General features: G+C 40.7%; 2 protein-coding genes across 3 annotated transcripts in view; one reads left to right on the forward strand and one right to left on the reverse strand.

Annotated features, from left to right (window-relative positions):
• Positions 1–20,824, forward strand: part of LOC145910896 (uncharacterized) — a 29,028-nt gene that overhangs the window by 6,657 nt on the left and 1,547 nt on the right. For both annotated transcript variants that reach the window (XM_082998110.1, XM_082998109.1), the window contains exons 21-36: positions 10,982–11,164; positions 11,886–12,030; positions 12,101–12,306; positions 13,496–13,657; positions 15,192–15,341; positions 16,399–16,533; positions 16,724–16,859; positions 16,984–17,146; positions 17,490–17,901; positions 18,175–18,383; positions 18,608–18,808; positions 19,053–19,213; positions 19,527–19,672; positions 19,835–19,883; positions 20,128–20,228; positions 20,691–20,813. In XM_082998110.1, coding sequence (XP_082854236.1) covers positions 10,982–11,164; positions 11,886–12,030; positions 12,101–12,306; positions 13,496–13,657; positions 15,192–15,341; positions 16,399–16,533; positions 16,724–16,859; positions 16,984–17,146; positions 17,490–17,901; positions 18,175–18,383; positions 18,608–18,808; positions 19,053–19,213; positions 19,527–19,672; positions 19,835–19,883; positions 20,128–20,228; positions 20,691–20,813 — 2,682 coding nt within the window. The remainder of the gene's footprint in view (positions 1–10,981; positions 11,165–11,885; positions 12,031–12,100; positions 12,307–13,495; positions 13,658–15,191; positions 15,342–16,398; positions 16,534–16,723; positions 16,860–16,983; positions 17,147–17,489; positions 17,902–18,174; positions 18,384–18,607; positions 18,809–19,052; positions 19,214–19,526; positions 19,673–19,834; positions 19,884–20,127; positions 20,229–20,690; positions 20,814–20,824) is intronic.
• LOC145910897 (uncharacterized) lies at positions 124–6,199 on the reverse strand. The gene is made up of 9 exons (XM_082998112.1): positions 6,025–6,199; positions 5,010–5,163; positions 4,665–4,834; positions 4,054–4,245; positions 3,558–3,671; positions 2,745–2,898; positions 1,993–2,103; positions 1,461–1,768; positions 124–1,300 (listed from the first exon to the last, which is right to left on the reverse strand). The coding sequence occupies exons 1-9, from the start codon at positions 6,165–6,167 to the stop codon at positions 1,084–1,086; spliced, it is 1,563 nt and encodes a 520-aa protein (XP_082854238.1). The 5' UTR covers positions 6,168–6,199; the 3' UTR covers positions 124–1,083.

Genomic DNA, 20,824 nt, shown 5'->3' on the forward strand with positions numbered 1-20,824 from the left:
GCTGGCCACCCTGGCTACACCCCCGTCTTTTGGGGCCTGTTTGTCGGCCACACTTTGTATCAGCTTATCAACAGGACAAGTCATTTGCTAAAAAAAACTGAAACAGACTGATAGATTCGTTCAACAACATGTTTAATGGCAGTGCGAATGTTTACGATAACCTTGAAGAATTTCACATGAACTTTATATCCAAAAGCTTTGAGATGGCGAGAAGTGCAAGTATGTACAGGAAATATTGGGAAGTTTGCTGACCAAATGCATGCGGCAAATACTTACAATAACACAACATAGAGACCACAATAATTCAAGGTTATCCGCCATCGTATATTTACAGCGACCTGTCGTTAAATATCACATTTTATTGTGACCTAACAAACCCACAGTGACATTAAATACTATGTAATACTGGGTAATCAACAAATAATATTGCAATGAAATAATTCAGTTATTCATTTAAAAATTGTTGGTCAAGCATAATCCGGTGTTACATCGAAAACACGGGGTTTTCTGTCTTTAATTGTTGAAAGTTTAACTTCTCGACTTTCGCAATATAAACGTTTTTCAATATTGCAGGTGGCCAATAAAAAAATAAATATATATACGTTTAATATAGAGTATGTAGCTTAAGTCGCACGTCAAAGCACATAATATAACAATTATTACACTTTCAAATAGTCATGTTGGGGGTACGAATGTTGCTCAACAAAGCGCGGCTTGTCACAAAACCGTTATCCGGTTCTCAAACCCCGTGCTCTGCTGTCCCGTGACAATATATCGGGAGACCATTACAAAACATTACGGCTCAAATGTTAATAATCCCCAAGCACTAAATTAGGCTTGGTGGCTTCAAGATTATCCCAGTTAGGTGCGAGTGGAACCTGCTCTACTGGCTGATGATGCCTATTATATTTTATTATAGCTTTAACGTAGATGGTTTTGCAGTGAGCAATTTTGTCCTCTCCCGGTATATAAAGTCAACAATCGGCCTCTATATAAGGTGGCTTCGTACTATGGACTTTGCAGCCGACCCGTAAGATGACCACACGGTAATCAAGGCAGAACTTAACGATCCTCTGGTTTGAGTTAATTTAAGTCGTCGTGCGCCACCCACTGGTCGAGTGTGTAGTTGAGTTTTTCCTTCAGACATCCACATCTGAACAACTTCTCACCGTGATTTCGAACTTCACACTGTTTCTTTCCCGCCCAAAAGTGAATCATGCGTGACGTCGCTGCCCCGTACGCTTGACTCGCCAGTGGATTCCCTGATAAGCGCAAGCAGTCGATCCTGGCGAAGACTTTGCTGTTGGAGAAAATGTTGTTTCAAAAATTGGCGGAATTGTGGAACTTTGAAGTTTGATTACATTATTTTCCCTTTGTTCAAACCACAAACTTAACTTTACATTTTCTTATGTAGATTCTTTTTGCGTAAAAACAAGTGAAATTTTTTCAGTAGGATTTACTTGTTTAGCGATTTGTGCCTTCGTATCGTTTCCGGGTCTTCCCCCTCTCCCACGTGACTCGCACTCGCAAAATCACCGACGTCGAATTCGTTCTGCGCGTTTAAATTGGCGGTAAAAAATTCCATGCTTTCCACTTGGAAGAGGTTGTCACGTAAATCGAGGAATTTGAGGTGTATGTTGCTGTAAATCGTGTTCGGTTGCCACGCCGACAGTTGGTTTCCGCGCATGTCTAGCGCTCCCAAGCGACCGTTGCCGTAAAAAAGATCCTCCCTCAAGATGGTGAAGGAGTTGTAAGCAAGGGAAAGTACCTACAAAATAGCCTCGTCAGAGTTCCGCTTTAGGTAAATGTACAAAAACAACAATAAGGTAATGTTGCTACTGCACAACTGGTGCGTTTTTTTTATACATTGTTTGTTTAGTGATTTCCAACTGTTGACGCCGTAATTGGTATCGAGGCGTTTAACAGACGTAATATTTAGAGGGGTTGTAAATCTTGATTTTTTTTCGGTGATCAACTCTGGTGGGTCGTTACCTGCAATCCTCGCATATTTTGAAGAGTTCTTTTCGTAATTGTTGTGAGTTGGTTGTGGCTCAGATCGAGTGAGTGGAGATTCTTTTGATTCTGGAAAGTTGCTTCGTCGATCTGCACAAGTAAATTTATTTGTATATAAAGTCGAAGCAAAATGACTTGGGTTTGAAATCAGTATTTAACATACAGTCAGATGGCTTCCCGCATTTGTATTCGTTTAAATCGCCGCATGTGGGTTTAAACTTTAATTTGGTTTTCAGAATGGCTTTATGATGTCACAAGGGCTATTGCCTACTGTAGGTTACGTGTTATCGTTTGCACGATAAAGTATTGCGATACCATATCGGTGCTGTCGTTGCACACGATACGAACGGCAAATATAGATGTTTTGAATGGATTTCGTTTGCCTCAAGATGATAAATTAGCTTCGCTGAAACCATGTTTGCTGAGGCGAGTGAAGGGAGTTAGGTTTAATTGAACTTGCTCTTTAACTTGAAATGAAGCCTGGTGTCCTTATTTGGCCACAAATCTAGGCTTCAAATTCCCAAACGTTCGTTATAATGTTACGCTCATGTTGTTCGGTGAAATCACGCAGGTAATTGAGTTGAAACGAAACAAGTTTTTACATTCTGATCCCGTGTGTTGATTTAAGCTGTAAAGGTTTATGTTTCATCAAATTTTTTCTGGCGCAAATGTTAAATTGCGCTTAATATGTCGTTATCAGATGGTGTTGTTTATCCGAATACTCGACTCACCCATTGTATATGATTGTAGGATGCGTTGAGGTAATACAGATCGAAGTTCGCACGCAAAGCTCGACCATCCAATGCTCCTATCTGATTAAACGAAACGTCCAAATATGTTAGGGTTGGGTTCCCGCTCAGATCCAACTCGTCCAAACTCGTCATTCTGTGAACGGGATAGTAATGTTATGAAATCCAACACTGTGTACTACTGTGTTGGTCTGTGTTAACGATCCTGTAAGTGCTTTAGTGACAGCCTTAATTAAAGAATCGCAAATATGTTCAATTCGCACTGACTTTGGCTTGAACGGACGAACGTGTGGTTGCCAGGGCAACACTGTGGTTATGAAGGGATTTGTATTTGAGTCGCGTGAAAGCTGACAAGTTTGACGGTAATTTCCTCGATTTGAATACGAAGCTGACAAGTCAAACTTACTTAAACCCGTGATGGGATGAGTTGCTGAGATAATACGAATATTCGCGGTTTATAATTGAAATACTGACAATAGCTGTGGTTGCGTGCGGTGTTAATTAGAAATATTCAAACCAGTATTTGAATTAGAAACACTTTGTCGGTATATTTAACCCGTATTCAGATTAATACTCGCTCATAATGACCATGCGACCCGTCTACATGGGAGGCAACTGTCGCAGATTTTTTACCATATTAGATCCCCTCAGTAGCAACGAGCTTTGTTTGACTATAAGTCGAATCGATATTCACTATATGGTAAGTGATTCTACATTCAAATTATTAACATTTGTTGCGAAACTATGGTTTCAGTGAGGTTTGGTTAAGTGAATACGATTCGTGACGCAACTCACTTGTTACTCGACATCTCCAAGTATTTCAGCTCTTTGTTCAAGGTCAAGTCAAGGGGACTGTTTTGTCCTTCGAACGCTATGAGGTTGTTGCATAAATCCAACCGTTCCAATTTACTGTTGAAAAATAAACGAATGTGAAAAAGCAGCGAAAAAACTCAGCGTCGATTCCGCATGAATTGCGTGGATTTGGGCGTCGTCTACTTATTTCCCATCGCCATTTTCTAAGAAATCTTTCCAGTAACAATAATCAGAATCAACCGCCAACCACAGCACTGTTGTCATGGTTTAAAATCCCACTTCACACTGTTTGCACATCAAAGTGCGACATTAATAGTTCTAGTGTTTGTGAAGTTTCGCTTGTCAGTGACGCCACTTAAGTAGTTCAGTCATTTGTTTACCGTGGGACGTGAAAATATTCGCTGCCGGTATCATTTTGGACGCCCACAAATACACATATTTTTTGTCTTGATGGAAAGTAATATGTTTAGAAACTAACCCGTTAGTCTTGAAGGCATTTGCGTTGATGTAAGTGATGTGGTTGTTGTGCAAGTCGAGTTTGGCCAGATTCCTCAGCTTATGGAAAGTAAATCTTTCAATCCTCTTCATGTCATTATCAGCGAGGTTAAGAGTGCTCAACGAGTTCCTCAGCCCGAACATAGCTGGGGGAATGTAGCGGATCTGATTGTCACTGAAAACAATAAATTGAATGTTAGAGAGGTTTTTCGTTGGCATTTGAGGTTTTTGGCCAGAATTTTTTCCTTGGTGACGCACGACTCGTTGTGATGATAGAGGGTTTTAAAGTGGATGACAGGTCGGTTTTGTCACGCCTCCTCAATTTAAAACGACTTTGTAATGTGAAAAGTGAGATTTCCCATTCTAGTGTGTTTGATCTGACGTGCACTTGCCCTTTCCCTCGTGCGATAATGTAGCTTGCCTCGTATCAGATCGCAGTGCTTGGCATTGTTTAGCCGCGTCCTTGTTGAATCGTCACACAATGTTATTTGTTTGTGATCAGAAGTTTTTATTTTCAACCGAGTAATTTGTTTTCCACGTAAAGAATTCAAACCTCGTGCGGCAGGGATTTGTTGATAGGAAGTTTCAACTCACCTCATGCTGAGGAACTCAATCTTGGTGTTGTATTCGAAAACCCTAGATAACTCCATACTATGGGCGGTACCGAGCTGGTTATGATCAGCTATCAACCACTTCAAATTCGTGTTGGTGTTGAATACCCGACGGAGTGACGTCACACTGTTGTTTCTCATGTCCAAGAATTTCTATGAGTAATAAAGTCATTGGCGGACTTCACGAAATGTCTCTCAAACGTGATGCTGATTGATAGAAACTTTTTATGCTGTCTCTATTTTGTAAGCGTCCTTTAAGTTGTTTTAAGAGCATATGTAATGGGTTAAGCCTAATGAGCGGTTAAGTTAAAGGATAGGTAAGACTTACTAGTTTCCTCAATTTCCCCATGACTCTCCTTTCAAGTTTCGGCAAGTCGTTATTTGTAATGGAAAGCATTTGAACTCGGGTTGTCAACAAATACATCCTCAACTGTGACTTGAAACCGTTGCAAGCCACGTAGACGTCTCTGTATCTGCACACACTGTGGAAACACGTGTTGTTCACTGGGGTGTGAAGTAATAAATACATTGCACCGCAAAGAAATCTGGGGTTTAAATAAAAAATGAAGCATGATATTTTGGGGGCGAAACATTACCAGTAAAACTACGTGAGGTAATGTGTGATTTTTTTGGTGAATCAAATCAGTCAGGTGTGAGGGGTGCATGCTGTAAACCTCTCGGTGGAACTTAACTAAATGTTTTTGATCCGCCGGGATTTGCCGACCTTGCTTGTCCGACATAAAGTAGGCCGGGAAACGATTTGACTCAATTAGCAAATATCGGAAACCTTGCCTTTGGCACAATGTAGTAATCGGAAGTTGGGATTGCTCTCTCAACAAACGCGAAATCGGCCCATTTTCTTCTTGTTCACAACAAAGTTATTCGTTCGTAAAAACTGGATTCGACTTTTCCCACCCAACTACCGGAACCCAGGAATCGAATTTTGTGTTTGAGGCAAGGAGTAAAAACATCTTTCGTGGGAGAAGATTGTAATAAACTTGCGATGACTGGGTGGCATGGTTAAAATTGCTCCAGGCGTCTTCAGCGGTTTAAGTTGATCTTTTAAAATTGCGCCCTTTGAAATTCACAAATCCTAACATTACGTTTTTATTAAAAGAGGAATTTTCCTCCAGGTTGCGCGGTTTTTCTTAAACTCACCCGTAACCAGGCTCCGTGCTGGTGCTACTTACGCTTAACATACCCTAGTATGGATGTACGTTTGTTGTTGAGGGCGTGGTTTTATAAAAATTTACGCCAAGATTTTTCCGTATTAATGCCGAAAAGTCAATATCATAAAAATAAACTCCAAGACCCGTGGTTATTTGTGTGGTTTCGCAACTAACCTCTTGTCGGAGAGACTCGCGAGGATATTTCCGGGCACTGGTGGTGTAGTCACGTGATGTTTATTGTGATCCCAATTTGCCAAAGTCAGTTGGATGCAGAAAGTCACGTGGAAGAAGATGAGGGATTGAAGTAAAATTTTCATTGTTGATTTTTATATTTAAAAAAATTTGATGAAGTTCTAAATAAAAATATATTTTTGTTTCAAAATACAAAACTTCTGTTAAACTTAACATGTCGTTCCGAAAGGAATTAAGCAAACAAATATTCTTCAACGAGAATTCGTAAAAAAAATTCCTGCCGTCTGTTTCTAAACCAGTCTTTTGCAAAATAATCTTTCCAAATTTCTGTCATGTCACCTTCGTAGCCGACGCCCTGTGTAATCTGACCTAGGGCGAATAAATGTCGGGTCGGGATGTTAGTCACAGGATGCGATGGCCCTGATTAACACTAACCCTCAGGCCTGCTCTGAATCCTGGGTTCGTCATGTGGCAGATATTTGACCCACAACGAGAAGTACATTCTGATGAAGGTTGTTGTTATGACAACCGAAACGTGTTAAATCAACAAGTATCAGCCGAAAAGTGTCGTTGTGCTGTGAATATCCCTGCAGCATCAGCAACTGAATGCAAAATCTTCGCATTTGATTCTCTGACCAGATTCTGTCTGCAATTTGCGCAACATTGTTTGTTTCTAGCGGTGAGAAGTAGCGACTGACAACCTATTACTTCTGTGTTTGTTCGTCAAACAAATTACTTGGTCAACGTTTTAAAGCAGATCTTTTTCTTGTGTTCCGTCTCTGCAACGCACACTGAATAATTCTGCAACCACGACCAACACACGCCAGTCGCAACGCGAACACCGGCTGATGACTAAGCGAGTGAGACGCTCTCTTTTATATAACCAGGGCCTTTCTCCCGTTAGGCGAGGCAAGAAAAAACGCGTTTAATCTCGTGACGCCGCCCTGGAAAATAAATAAAACCACACTTATTGTGATCCTGAATCGGCGAACATGACGTGGCACTTCACGAGACTGGATTCACACAGCCACGAAATTTGGAAAGATTGTTTGAGGTTGAGGTTTAATAGACCTCGTAGTAAAGTGAGTCGTTAACATACTACGCGCAAGGCATGTTATCACACTCAATTTGTCACATTCCAACCCACTTCTTATAACTATTGAAGGCTATTCACGCCACCTACCGTCGTCATGTCTAATGGTTTTTCATCATTTAACTTTTTGCTGGATCATTTCAAACATGATGAAGCAAAATTTGGCCTAAAAACAGAATTGACTGGAATTTTTGTCGTTATTTTAGTTTGGGCAACAATACGTTCGTTCATTCCTTTTTTTAAAACTGGACTTCCTAGCTCTGTTAAGTGTTTAACTGTCATCAGTTGGAGATGTTTTTTTTTATGAATTGCCACTCCATAAACCGCAGAGAGACGGGGGTTTCCCATCTTGTATCACGTAACACCGGGGTATTTTTAAATCTGCAACTGCAGGTATTTCAGTACAATGGACAAAAATGGTAAAATATAAAGTTAAAGTTGTTCCTCACATGGTAATTTAACTCACTACTACGTCACCTATTCACAGGCTTGCTATGACGCATATCAGTCCAGAGTGGGATTGGCAGCGCTTTGTAAAATCCGCACCTTAATAAGTCTTTTGTTGTGAAATTCACGAGACTTTCTTGGGCAAAGGTTGCGTAAAGCTATTAAGTTTATTTTTTTAGAATTATTTCTTTCATCTAATTCCTGTAGCCATCATCGAGACAATGTCGGGCGCTTGCGTCCCATAGAACCATACACTTCCATGTGGCAATTCCTACCTTATAAATAAAACATAGTTTAAACTCGTTAACTTCTATGCGTTGAACCCACGCGTCTGGCGCTGTGTTTTAACAGAATGGGGCTGGAGTTTTGTTTGCAAACCTGAGCATCGTCTGAAGCACGCCCATGTCTTGTCTCAATGATTACGTCACAACCCTTATACATCTTGAAGGCCTTTCGAAGTGAACAAGACCGAACAGGGGTTAAAAATGAACCACTTTCAGGTTAAGGTTTCTGTGTGTCAAAGGACAGAACTTAATAGTTCGGAATTGTTGGCATTGTACGCCATGCAGCCTTCGTAGCAAATTGTTTAAAGCGAAAAGACCATGTTGGGATCTTCTGCAACAAATCATGTTTTTTTGCCCAATGTATCGCACGTGCTTCATTGTGTTGTTGCAAACCCATCTGTGCCTACATTGCCTGTGTTAAGTGGATAGTTTTGTCCCAACATAGAGCACGCGGCCCCTTCACACCACTGTGCACACGACCATGGATTCCTCTGGGCAGACTCAATATCCCACCAGATTTAATCGACAAGTTCAAGACCCGACCTTTCCACAATTCCACCCGGTACGAAGTTTTGAGTGGTCTCGTAGACTTCCCAAGTCTGTCGACTCCTGGCGTGCGGAGATGTTCCAGATTGCGGGTTGTTTTTGGAGAAACGGAAACTGGATGAAGTGAATTTTGGCGCCAGTCGCGATCTCATCTCTTACAAATGTCAATTTCTTCTATGACACAGATCTACAACAACAGATGTTCCCATACTATACGACCTCCTGCACACATTTGCGAAGTTTTCCAACAAAGGCTGGAAACGTCCACAAGCCGTAACATCTGCTAATTAGTTAAATAGTTTCATCACGTTTCTTGCTACAAATCCTTTCATTAGGATTGTACGTTGCGAAACATGCAACACATACATACATGTAAACCTGCAAGTGACGTAGGGTCGCATCCTGTCAACCGAAACTCCAACAAATCAATCATAAAAGTTTTATTTTTGTATTGTCGGTGTTTTTGCGCCCCCGATCCCGAAGAAATACCGGAGAAACCACACTTTTTCCTCATGGCCGCTTTCGTGCGTCCAAACATTTAAAACTCCAAACGTGAGGAAGTGAGATTCCTGTAACTGCTCTTAATGGAATTTAACAGTGTGACGTCATAATCATCTCCCTATTGGTTTTGCATATTTACGATGAGTTCGATTATTTGCAGCCGACCATTTAGAAAGTTTCAGAATACTCCGTGGTAATTCCTTGATCTCATGGGATTTCGTTTCGTGTGTGAAGCGAACACAGTGTATATTAATATGAAAATTGTAATATTGGAACTGTTTAATTTGTGACCGGGTTCCCACGTACAAAGGTCAAACTAAGGAACGTAAAGTTGCAGCGTGGTCTCGGTTGGTTTGAGAAAGTCACCCGCGTCAATTGTTAAAGGCACGCTGGATTATCTCACTTTTAAATAGGTGGAAATTCTATCGGAAATCCCAAAACTTTTACCAAAATACATTTTGGGTTTTGCAAGGTTGACATTTTCGTGTCTCATGTCGCAATCAACCGTGACGCTGTTGAAATCAAATTAATATTTCTATGGTTGATCTTTGGTTATGGCATAAATTGTTCACAAAACGATTGTTTAAACGCAAGCACTGGGTAAGGACAGCAAGGACATAAAACACCCTAACCTGATCACGTTCAGTTCTAAATTTACTCGAACCACGCCTTGCACCGATACCTCAACGTGTTTTGTGACGTAACAACACGTCGTGATGCGGTTGAAAACATCTTAACAAGTAGTAAGTTGGATGTAAAAACTTGCCCACATAGTTGTTTGGCCAACAATAAACCTCCTTAAACCAATTCACATTCATTCAACGTAACGACTTTGACAAAAATATGTTTGCCTTTAACCGCCATCATATCCCCAGGCTTAAACACCCCAAACAACGTGAATACTTGAGGCTAAAAATACGACGAACCACTTTGAAATTGGAGGCTTACAATCGGGACCGATGCAATAATCGTGTTGCATTACTCAATGGTGATCTCGTCATTTCTACTTCTTGAAGTTTGAAAATTTATTTGCCACAAAATTGTTGCCTGATTTTGGAAACGTTTGTGACGACACACAAATGTGTATTCTTGAAAACTGATGTCATAAATGAATGACGTCGATATAATAGAAATACGAGGTTGTTCACCTCTGATAACATCAGTCGTAATCAGGTTACATCAAAATGTTTTGACCCAACCTTTATACGTGGATTGAACTTTCCAAACACATCGGTGATATTTGTGGAAGATTGACCCTTTCAACATTGCGTATGTAAATACCACAAACTTGACTCACGCCCACATGCACTGGCCATCGTCTTTCCGGCATTAACACGGGTTCTGATGAGTTGTTAAGCCGTGTGTTCAATGGGTATTAATGTTGTTGTGTTTCAACAAATATAACTTTCTCGTTACCTCGCTGACAAGTTGCGGGCGACGTAATTTCCGACACAAACAAACTTCCCAAAGAAACAAAAATATAAGATAAAAAAAACTGAAAAGTTTAAAATTTATATCTTCCCACACAAAATATAAAAAAAACGATTGAGATTGTAGCACAAAGTTTGTTGGTATGACAACACCGTCTTTTTATTGCAAGAACGTGTTCTTTTCAACATTAATTGATGGAAATTCAATTCCCTGGGGCGATGGAAGCTTCTGCTGATTCATCTAATCACACCACACTGCCACTAACATTTTTATATTTGCTAAAACCTTATTTTAAAATACTCGATGTTGCAACGAAGCAGAAATATATCATCGTAACATCTGTGTAAACTGGCGGTCGGTAAAATGTTACCGGGGGTACCTTGACCTTCCACCAACCTGCTTGACAACAGCGGCTGTGATCTAGAGGCGGAGATACCTTACCTACTTTTGCGCGCAATGTAAACATATTTAACTACTCGAATACGTGACAACCTTCCGTCACCATTCGTCCCAACAAAGTTGGTGCACTTTGTCCAACGCTGCAAATGTGATTGTGACGTCATTATCACAATCAACTTTCTCCCACCTGTTTCAACATTTGGTTCCAAAATTAAAACTCTGTAATATTTCTGTGTAGGTTTACAGACCACGCCCCCGCCCCTCCCCCAACCAGGACAAAACACCATCCAAACAACCACAAGGGACTGACGTCACCGGAAAGGCGGTTACGTCACTGGATTTTTACCGACACGTGGAAGTCCAAAATCGTAAGAGAGACAGATACGGTACCGACCCGGATTATTCTCCGCCAGTCAAAAAGGTTAGGAAAAATTTCCCAAGCGTTTAAGTAATTATTTAAATGTCGTTTTTAAGTGCGTGGTTTTCCATCTTCACCTTCGAGCAACAGAAACTTAACTTAAATAACTCATTACAGTGTTTCACAAAAACTTTTGTCGACAACTTTTTTATTTATGAAAGAAGGAGAAAATAATATTTAGTAAGTTAAGGAATGTGGTAAACTTTAATACTAGGGATTTAATCTTGGAGTGACTCAAACCTTGGTCATAACCCGATATAATATTGTCGGCGAACCAGTTTTACTCGTCTGATATAATAGATGTGTAACAAGGGCTCAGTCGTGTGCAAATATTGGAAGCTGTGTTACGGGAATAATCGTACTTTGGACTTTGTGTTGTGGTGGCGACGAGCGATCAACCAATGGTCGTTTTTCGATCTACCTTGAACAGAAAAACCACAAACCTCAAAATTTCTGCTATATTCGTTTTCCAAAATTAGAATTAAGTCCAAGTGATGTTTTGGCAAATATCCTGCCGTTAGTTTCATCCGCATCTTGTGTGGTTTAGCGGTTTGTCAGTCATATGCGCAGTGTGAGATACGAAAATATACAATTTAACGTTTGTAATCTAAAAAAAGGTATTTTAATTAATTTCGGCAAAAATGCGCTCTTATTTGCGGTCCCTGCCTACTTGTGTTGTAGTGTTTAAGTTAATTATAATGTGCGATTAACCATAATTATATAGATTTCGGATGGTGGTTTCAATTTGTTGGACAAGAAGCAAAAAACAGCTTCAAACGTTGTGAAAATAGCGAACCAAGGTCCGGTGACGTCAGCACCGAAACTGTTGAAACGGCGGGAAAGCATCGAAACCGCGAAGAAACCAGAAGGTTTGTGCAAGGCGTGACGTCATCGTTCTACGTCACTTTGTGAATACGAGTTATACAACTTTATATCCAGCTTCCAGGGAACGAATTCCAGAGAAGAAAAAACCGGAAATCAAGGAACAACGCCGGAAGTCAGCGGGGGAAGTGACGTCATCATCACGTAAGACGAGTGAGAATTGGGACCGCCCTCCTAAAAAAGTGGAGAGGGGGGGAAGTTTGAACAAGAGTGAAGTTAATTCCACCTCGGATATTCGACACAATGTGAAAAAAACTTTGTTGGTGAGGTTCATGTGTTTTACGTAAAGTTTTCGGCCCACACATATTTTATTCACCCAAAATTTTCCTCTGTGTCTTGGTGTGATTTTTAACTAATTCAAAATTGATGTCAAAACTCAATCTGAAACCACTCGCATTTGAATTAGAGTTGAACAGGATCCTGAATCTGAACAAATATTTCAATATTCGACCGATTTCAAATATCCGACCGAATCCGAATATTCCACCGAATCTGAATATTGACACGGTTGTGGGATTATACGAAAATAACCCTGGTAGCACGAATAACGATAATTGAAAAGAATTATTGCTAAACACTGCTGTTCTGGCGAACTTTTTTATTTTATCGACGTTTCAGCTGTTATGCAGCAGCCTTCATCGGGAGGTATGAAATGTAAATCAAGCAATGTGGACAATGCTGTGGCAAATAAACAAATAAAAAACGCTACAATAAAAAAGAAGTGAAAAAAACGATAGTAAGGGCGAACACACCTTCACTATACAATTATCAGTAACCACACGGGTTATCATGGTTTTTGGAGTACACGAGGTTTAACTGCACAATTTCCTAACAGGTGTCGGTACACTGGGGGAAACAGAGTTTGCTTTTTGTCATTGAGTGACAACGCATCGCATTAGTGTTCAATGACTCTAAAAACATCCTCTTGTACCTGTCTGACTCGCGTTCGAAATGATCGTTCTTGTAAAGTCCACCGCATGTCCTGATTCGACCGCTTGATGATTGAGAGGCGTTTTCTCCTCATGGTTTTTCACGTCCCTTTGGTGTTCTTTCAACCTACTTCTCAGCGCACTGCCAGTTTCCCCAATGTACACAAGCCACTACACCCAGTACAGGGGATGCTGTACACCACACCTGAATATCTCGCACCCACATTGCTTAATTTGCATTTCGTATCTCATGATGAAGGCTGCTGCATAACGACCGAAACGTCGATTCAAATAAATTACCAGAGGAACAGTATTCAGCAATAAAACATGCTTGGCAGCGTCAGTAACAATTTATGAAAAGAATTAAGTCGCTACAGCGAATATACAAACATGTGTAAGTAAACTTATGACGTCAGTAAGGATTCGGATTCGGCATAATATTGAAATAGTCACGTGGAAAAATACGAACCGATCATCTCAGGTGGAACTGGATTCGAATGTTTTACCCAAACGAGTTTTGCAGGAAATTCTCACAAAGCGTTCCCAATCATCGGATGACCTGAAGATGCATCGAGATTCAATCGCTCGGCTCGCAACCAAAGTGGAGGAATCTCTCTTCAAGATATTCGGTGATACCAACATGAAATATAAGAACAAATACCGGAGCATAATGTTCAACTTGAAGGTACGGACCGTCATTTACTTAGGGTGGTTTTAGCGTTCATTGCAATACCAGGTGTTATTACAATATCTTGCTTTAGTTGGTAAAATTTAAAAAATGTGTCATTGTATCAAGATGTACAACGACAATATATATCTTTGGTTCTGTGTTCCCGTATTTCTGTTCATTACTGCGCTGCTGAAAGCTTTTACCTCGTAACCGCACAATTATTATTGATATAACAAGGGGCGGAGTGCAGATTAGATAAGCAAGTGCTTTTCAACCTGTGGGACCATCCGCACTGGTGCGAATGTGAAAATTTGTGGTGCGGATGGGCAACATGGTGCGGATGAGTGCGAATGCTGTCAATCGCCCAATAAAAGGCGATTTAGTCCAAGAATATTTCTTATTTGGTTACGTACACTAGCTTCAACAAGCAACGCTTATCCTTCCCCTTTAATCGTCGGTAGGTTTCCAATCGTTTAAATTTCGAAACGTCCAATTTATCATGAAGCCTGGCTGTTGGTATTAGTTGTGTACATCCTGGGGTTCGCAAACATTTCTAGCGCGGTTTGGCCGCATTGTGCGGATGAAATTTTCGTGCCACAGAAAAGTGCGGATAGAATTTAAAAAGGTTGAAAAGCACTGAGATAAGGGATTCAGAATTCGAACTGAAACTATGGGAGTTCGGATTGAACACAGTAGCTGTTATTGGGTGAGGTTCCAGGTTTTGTGTGGGCGGGAAGGAGTACTCAACCCTACACATACCACACGTAGAGACATTCATAATTCCGTCTACTCAACAATAAGATACGGTCGTTTTGCTTATTGTTGCTCTCATTGCTAAGCACCAAGGGTGGGAAGGTTTACGGGTCGATGGGAATAGAATGTCAATAAATAGAGCACAGCGCTGCGACAAAATCGATTCTCTTGTTCCATTGATAAATGTCAGGCAATATAACGTTGGGTGGATCATGTGATGACTCACACTGCATTTCATTGCCTGGGAATCTCGTATTCCCGCCATTCCTTATTGGGTTGTGGAATTTTGCCGCTTGCAAATTTTTGTTTTGTTTCCATTATCGAATGGAGTGAATTAAAAAAAGCTTATCTCATATTATGACGAAACAATGCCGCATTGCGGGCAGTGGAGCGGTTTATTTTTGACTCCAGGAGAAAATCTCCCGTGTTATGTTGCAACGTGCGGTTGTTCCTTGCAACGGCCGACATGCAGAAATTTTCAAATAAGGGTAGGGCGACAGTGACAGCGTCTCGCCACAGGGTTGTGAATCCAACATTCTCACTGAATCATGTTCACCCCCATATCGCCGCCTGCCATGTGACGCAATAATGCAAGTATTTGTGACGTAACTTTGCATAATTAAAGCTTGACTGTTTTGGGGGGAAATGTAGTTTTAATTTTTTTTTTTCGCCCCCCTTGCGACATTTGAACATGGAAAGTTCCTTCCGAATTCTTTAAAGTGTCGATTTTTGTCGGAAAGTAGCCAAACCATTAGCGTTTGTGACGTTACCTTATTCTGTGACGTAACAATTGCAGGACACTCGTAACCAGGGTTTATGGAGGAAAGTCATAATCGGTGACGTGTCGACTTCTGAGTTGGTTCAGATGACTGCTGAGCAGATGGCGTCGAAGAAGCTGGCGGAGTGGAGGAAGATGGAATTGTCCCATGAACTTGACATCATTGAGGTGAGCTGGGATGTCCGCCGACTCACTTGCCAATCTTATCGGGTTCGTCGTATCCCCGACTCACTTGCCACTATTCAGTGCGTTGATCCCAGACGAACTTTCGGATATTTGCCAGAGTTTCGAGTGGTCGTTGAAGCTTCAGAAATGTCTGAAGTGTTTGGAGCTGTGTGTAGTCGGGTGGTCTCGAGTATTTACTGCTCGTACCACAGCCCGAGTTAACGAGGAGTAACGCTTAGCGTAAGCCCATTGGCACAACTATGCAATACATCAGTTGCCCTTAACCTGGTTTAACGCAGGTTATATTTTCAAGTTTAGCAGATTTAACAAAACCTTGGATAATGAACATTATTTATGACGCTGCGTCAGTGGGAGTTTTTTGCAAAGACAATAAACATCATACGACAATTATTGTTAACGTATATTACGTCACAATGAATTTTTTTGCAAAAAATTCTCATATAATATTTAAGAATGTCTCGTATAACAAACAAGGACCCCGAGCCAGGTTAGTTTCATATCAACTACCCTGTTGATTTGTTCCGGGAAACCTCAATACGAAACTGTAGGGACTTTGTGACGTCATAAGACAATGAAACCACCCACTCGAATCCCGTAACAAAAGGTCGGATTGTATGCAAATAATTTGTTCCCATTGTATACGTGATACAACAGGTGTTGCTGCTTAAATGCTTCTTTGCATTCTGATATTTAAAAAAATACCCGAAGTTTCAAGTTCAATCCTCTGTGCTTAAGGTTTGTGCGGTTTCATGACTCATCAAACTGTCAAGTTCATGAACAATGGGAAATCGAAAGCTAATATGCTGACCATAATAATCAAACATTTCGGACACATATGTTTACTTAAGCCTGTCTGTAATAAAATCGTTGTACAACCTCTAGTTCAGAAACACCTCATGTAGATATTGACCTACCCGACTTTTAACACCTTCTACACTGTGGCAGGTGTCCATCTATGTTTAACGCCTGTTTTCAATAACTTATGTAAACGTGAGTACACACTGCTCTTTGCTAACATCTAGCGGTATGTCTTACGTAGAAACAAGAGAAGGAAGAAGGTAACGTTCGTCCGGTTGCCAAGATAACTCACAAGGGGGAGATAGCGATCCAGGAGGATTTATCCGATCTCACAGTGACCACTGTTAACCAGAGAGACAACGCACACAACCCAATGGTAAAAGAAAATAATCGCCTTTAAAAATGTGTTTTAACAATTTACTGTAAGGATGGCGTGATGACGTGTAATTGTGATCACGTGTAATTGTGATGAGACGTGTAATAGTGATGACGTATGCACTCAAATTTCCTCATCTCACATTTTAATAATTGTGAAGCATTTAAGAAAAACAACAAATGTCATCCAGGTTGCTCCTGCGAGGAAGAAAAGATCATCCCTCTCTGAGGAGGATCCGTTTGATCCGAACTCCATCTCTTCACCCGATGACACGACACTGAAACACAGAGAGCATTTGTTCGATCTCAACTGCAAGATATGCACAGGTACCACGTGATCTCAGGTCATGTGACCAATGAACGAATGCCAAAAATCATTGAAGTTTGTTGAATTATTTTTCTGGATGTTTTCAAAATTTAGACTTTTATCAAAATCTTCATGTGAATATAGGAAAAGTGAAAGAGGAGGACATTGAATTCCCGGAAGAGGATTCAGTGAAGAAGATCAAGAGTTCCTCATCAATCATCCTTTCATCGGAAGCACAGAAAGCGACAAAATCTCTTCCAAAGTCTCCGCCGAAGTCGCATCTGATGAAGCCGGAAGCTTCCAAAAAGTTAGTGGTGGAGAATTTGCTTCTTTTCAAACCATATTTTATGTTCCATTGTAGTAACTGGTCCACTATGTTTAATTGACCGCACGAGCTTATCCTAGCTTAATCAGACGCATCAATTCGTAGCTTTTTAGTGCCCAGTCTGTCAAAAATAGTGCACTAGTAACTACAAAAATAGTGCACTAGTAACTACAGCGATTATGGCCCTGTGACAAACACGGCGTATTGCAAAATTATATATTCAAGTAATTGAACTTCGAATTTGAAAAGTGGACATGTCTTCTTAAACCGAGACAGTCCAGTAAATTTTTTGTTTATTCTGCATAACTTTCTCCATGATGTAAAGGAAAATAAAGAAATTGAAGAGCAACAGGATTGTGAGTGACAGCAGATCCCACGATCCGAGCCTCTCTCCCTCATCTTTCCTCCAAAAGAGATCAAAGTCCCCTACTCCTGAGAAGAAGAAGATCAAGAAGAAGCCTGTCCTCCCGAATCCTCCTCCGTTGTCTGATCTTGCTCCTCATACGAACTTGGATGTTGCCAAGGAGACGAAGAACAAATCACCAGTGGATCCAAATACTCCCCCGGTGTCTCAAGAGGAGCCTAAAGTTGATGAGCCGAGTCCTCCCGCTGTGGAAGAGGAGCAATCCCCTCTTCCTCCTACTCCTCAAGCAAGCACAGTGAAAAGATCCCAGCTTATTTGGTCAGGAAATATCAGCATGTTGGAATTATCAACCTTCAAAGCAAATGTCTACCCTGTAAGTCTGTGGTAAATCCATTCAAATGTTGTTGTGTTTTCTTTAACATTCGTAGCAAATATTTGTGCTTTCACGCTATAAATGTAAAAAAATTAGCGGCCTGAAAAGATTTGGTGGAACTTTCTATTGTTGGCGTGTTCGTCTCCCTGGGGTTGGTAAAAGTTGGGTGATTTTAACAATCGGTGGAAAAGTGTAAATTTAAGATGGGGATTTTGCCTCAACGACAATTAGGGAACAAGTTTTGTGACAAATTATCGAGCATTTCTCAACCAGGTGACGGGAAATTGTGAAAATCTTGACATTGATCTTCCTCCGCGTCTCGTGTTGGGCGGAAGGATACATCCCAAGGTCGTGTGGGACTATTTGCTTAAGGTCAAAGCTCTTCCCACCAAACAGCTTTCGATCATCCGATTTCACGCAGCATCGGATGACGACAGGGTCGGATATGTCGCCATGTTGTCTTACTTCAGCAGTAGGAAAAGGTTCGAGTCTTCTATTGGTAAAATAATGTCCATGGACTTGCAGGATGGTGTTGTAATAATGGGACTTAATTGACTGAAAATCTACCGAAACTGCCGTGGAAAATATCACAAACGTATGTGAAGGTCGCCTGGCAAATTATTTAAATTAGATATTTTGTTTTGTTTTGACTCAAGAAGCCGCTCGACCGTTTTAATAACTACGATCCAACTAATTTGTTTGGCAGATTCGGTGTTGTTAGCAACCAAGATCGTCTCCTCCTCAAGGACATGTACCTCATCCCCCTCCTGGAATCCCAGAAGATCCCGGAAGAGTTGGTGAAGACATTAAGCGGGGAGGACTTGGATGAAGCTCTTCCCACAAACCGACCCTCCATGTTATTGGGAGTGATCGTAAGACAAGCTCCGAAACAACTCCAACTTCCAACGTGAGTTGAGTGGTTGGAATTTTTTAATACGTTTTTAATACTTTCAATTATGTAAAGTTATGTTGAGCACATATGTGTAGTATTGCTCTCATCACATTTTTTTCAGAAAATTTCACAGTTGTTTCAAACACAACCCAATCAAACCCAAACATTCTACGTCACTTTGTTGTATTTGGATGCTACGATTTCTATGCGATGTTTATTAAGTTGAAAACATAAAAATCTTACACGTCTGCGGTTTTAGTGAAATTGTGGAGGTGAAGGAACAACAACATAAAGTTGTGGAAGAAAATCTTTCTGCTGATAAAAAGGAGGAAGATGCAGGAGCTGATCAACATCAGCAGGAGGAGGAGGAGGAGGATGAAGAGGAGGAATATGTTCCTGATGAGGATCCTCTTATTCCTGGTGAGTCTCTTGCTTTCCTCCAAATGTCTGCGGTCACTCTATACCACCTCTGACTCACTGACGACAAATTAGCCTGATTAGAACGGCGTGTTACCACAAGGTGAACCGACTTACCTGCAGTCACCTAAATTTACATAAAAGTTTGAAGCGAGTTTCCGGTGAAGCGAGTTTCCGGCAACTTTTATTTGATTTCACGAAATTGACTGAAACCTGTTTTTCATCGCAGAACTTTTAATTACTCATGAAAGACTGCCAGGTTTTCCAACAAAATTTTTACAAGGAAAAACTTCTCAATCTTTACGTTGCACTCCAGGTAAGGTCCCAATTCCTCTCACTGATGAAGAGCTTGGATCAAAATCCTCATCCAAGTCTGGGTCCCTGTTTGAGAGGAACAAATCTTTGGCTCCGTCGCTCCGATTCTTCATGAGGAAGGCATCCGAGGAAGAGCAAAGCATCCGGGTATGTTTTCGGGATCAGTCAAAAATATTGTGGGAGGAAATTCTTCATGAAACGCTCCCAGACATGGTCACATGGACGAGATCGCTATCCACCTTAAACTTTCTGTGTGAAACTGTTTGAAAACTATTGAGATATTTACAAGGTTATAATACATCTTTCCAGGAACAACACAGTGGTGATAAACTCTTCCAACCGACCGCCGGTGACATCGGTACGTGAAATTTTGCACCCCAGACTTAACTTACAAAAACCTAAAAAAGGCAAAAACAATTAAGTTCATAAAACCCGGTGGAAAATTCTCGTTTCTCCGTGTCGTGAAAATCTCCAAAACATAATTGTGGTTTCATCTCACAAATCTTGTTGTAAAATCGTTTGCTGTTTTTTAAAGTTTGTGACACACTTTGTTCGTTTTTTCATAAAATAACTCATCTTCCCAATGAATTATTGCTTTTCAGAAGAGAATAAAGAGGATGACGGGGGAGATTACGATCCGACAGATGCAGTTGGAGAGGATGAGGGAAACGAAGATGAACCTTACGATCCTGAACAGGAAGAGGTGTGGGTTTGGATGCTGGTGAAAATTCGAACAAATATTTTAATTTATTTTCCAACGTTTTGTTAAGAACGTTTAGCGCCATCTTGTGAATCAACATCATTTCATACTGGGAAACTTTTCAAATCATAAGATAGAAATTATCAAAAAATTTGACGAGCAAAAGAAATTTATAAAAGTTATTCACCTTTTACGCTGTTGTTGTTTAAATAACCTGTTTACAATAAATAACTTTTGCAATCGAAAATTTAAAAAAGCGTGAACTGAAACGTAATGAAACCACAGTATGAATAGCATCCATAAGTAACACATTTATGCCGACCTTTGGCGGGCCCAAGGGGTCAGATTTGGTCCGTGGCACGAAGTTTGCTCGTGTGATGTCAACCGAATAAAGATGGTGTTCCCGATCAAACCTCCCTCAGTATCAATTCCACCTTCACAATATCTGTTTATTCATCTTTGTAGGAATATGATCCGGAGACTGCCTTCCCTGATAGAGAGGAGGACGCTCCTTACGATCCGGAGGAAGATGATGAGATGTTGAAGAACCAGGAGGCCAAAGAGATGGATGAACTCGTTGAAAAACAGGTGATGCTCTC

This window comes from Ascidia mentula, chromosome 8 (genome assembly GCF_947561715.1).
Source record: "Ascidia mentula chromosome 8, kaAscMent1.1, whole genome shotgun sequence".
In the NCBI taxonomy this organism is placed as follows: Eukaryota; Metazoa; Chordata; class Ascidiacea; order Phlebobranchia; family Ascidiidae; genus Ascidia; species Ascidia mentula.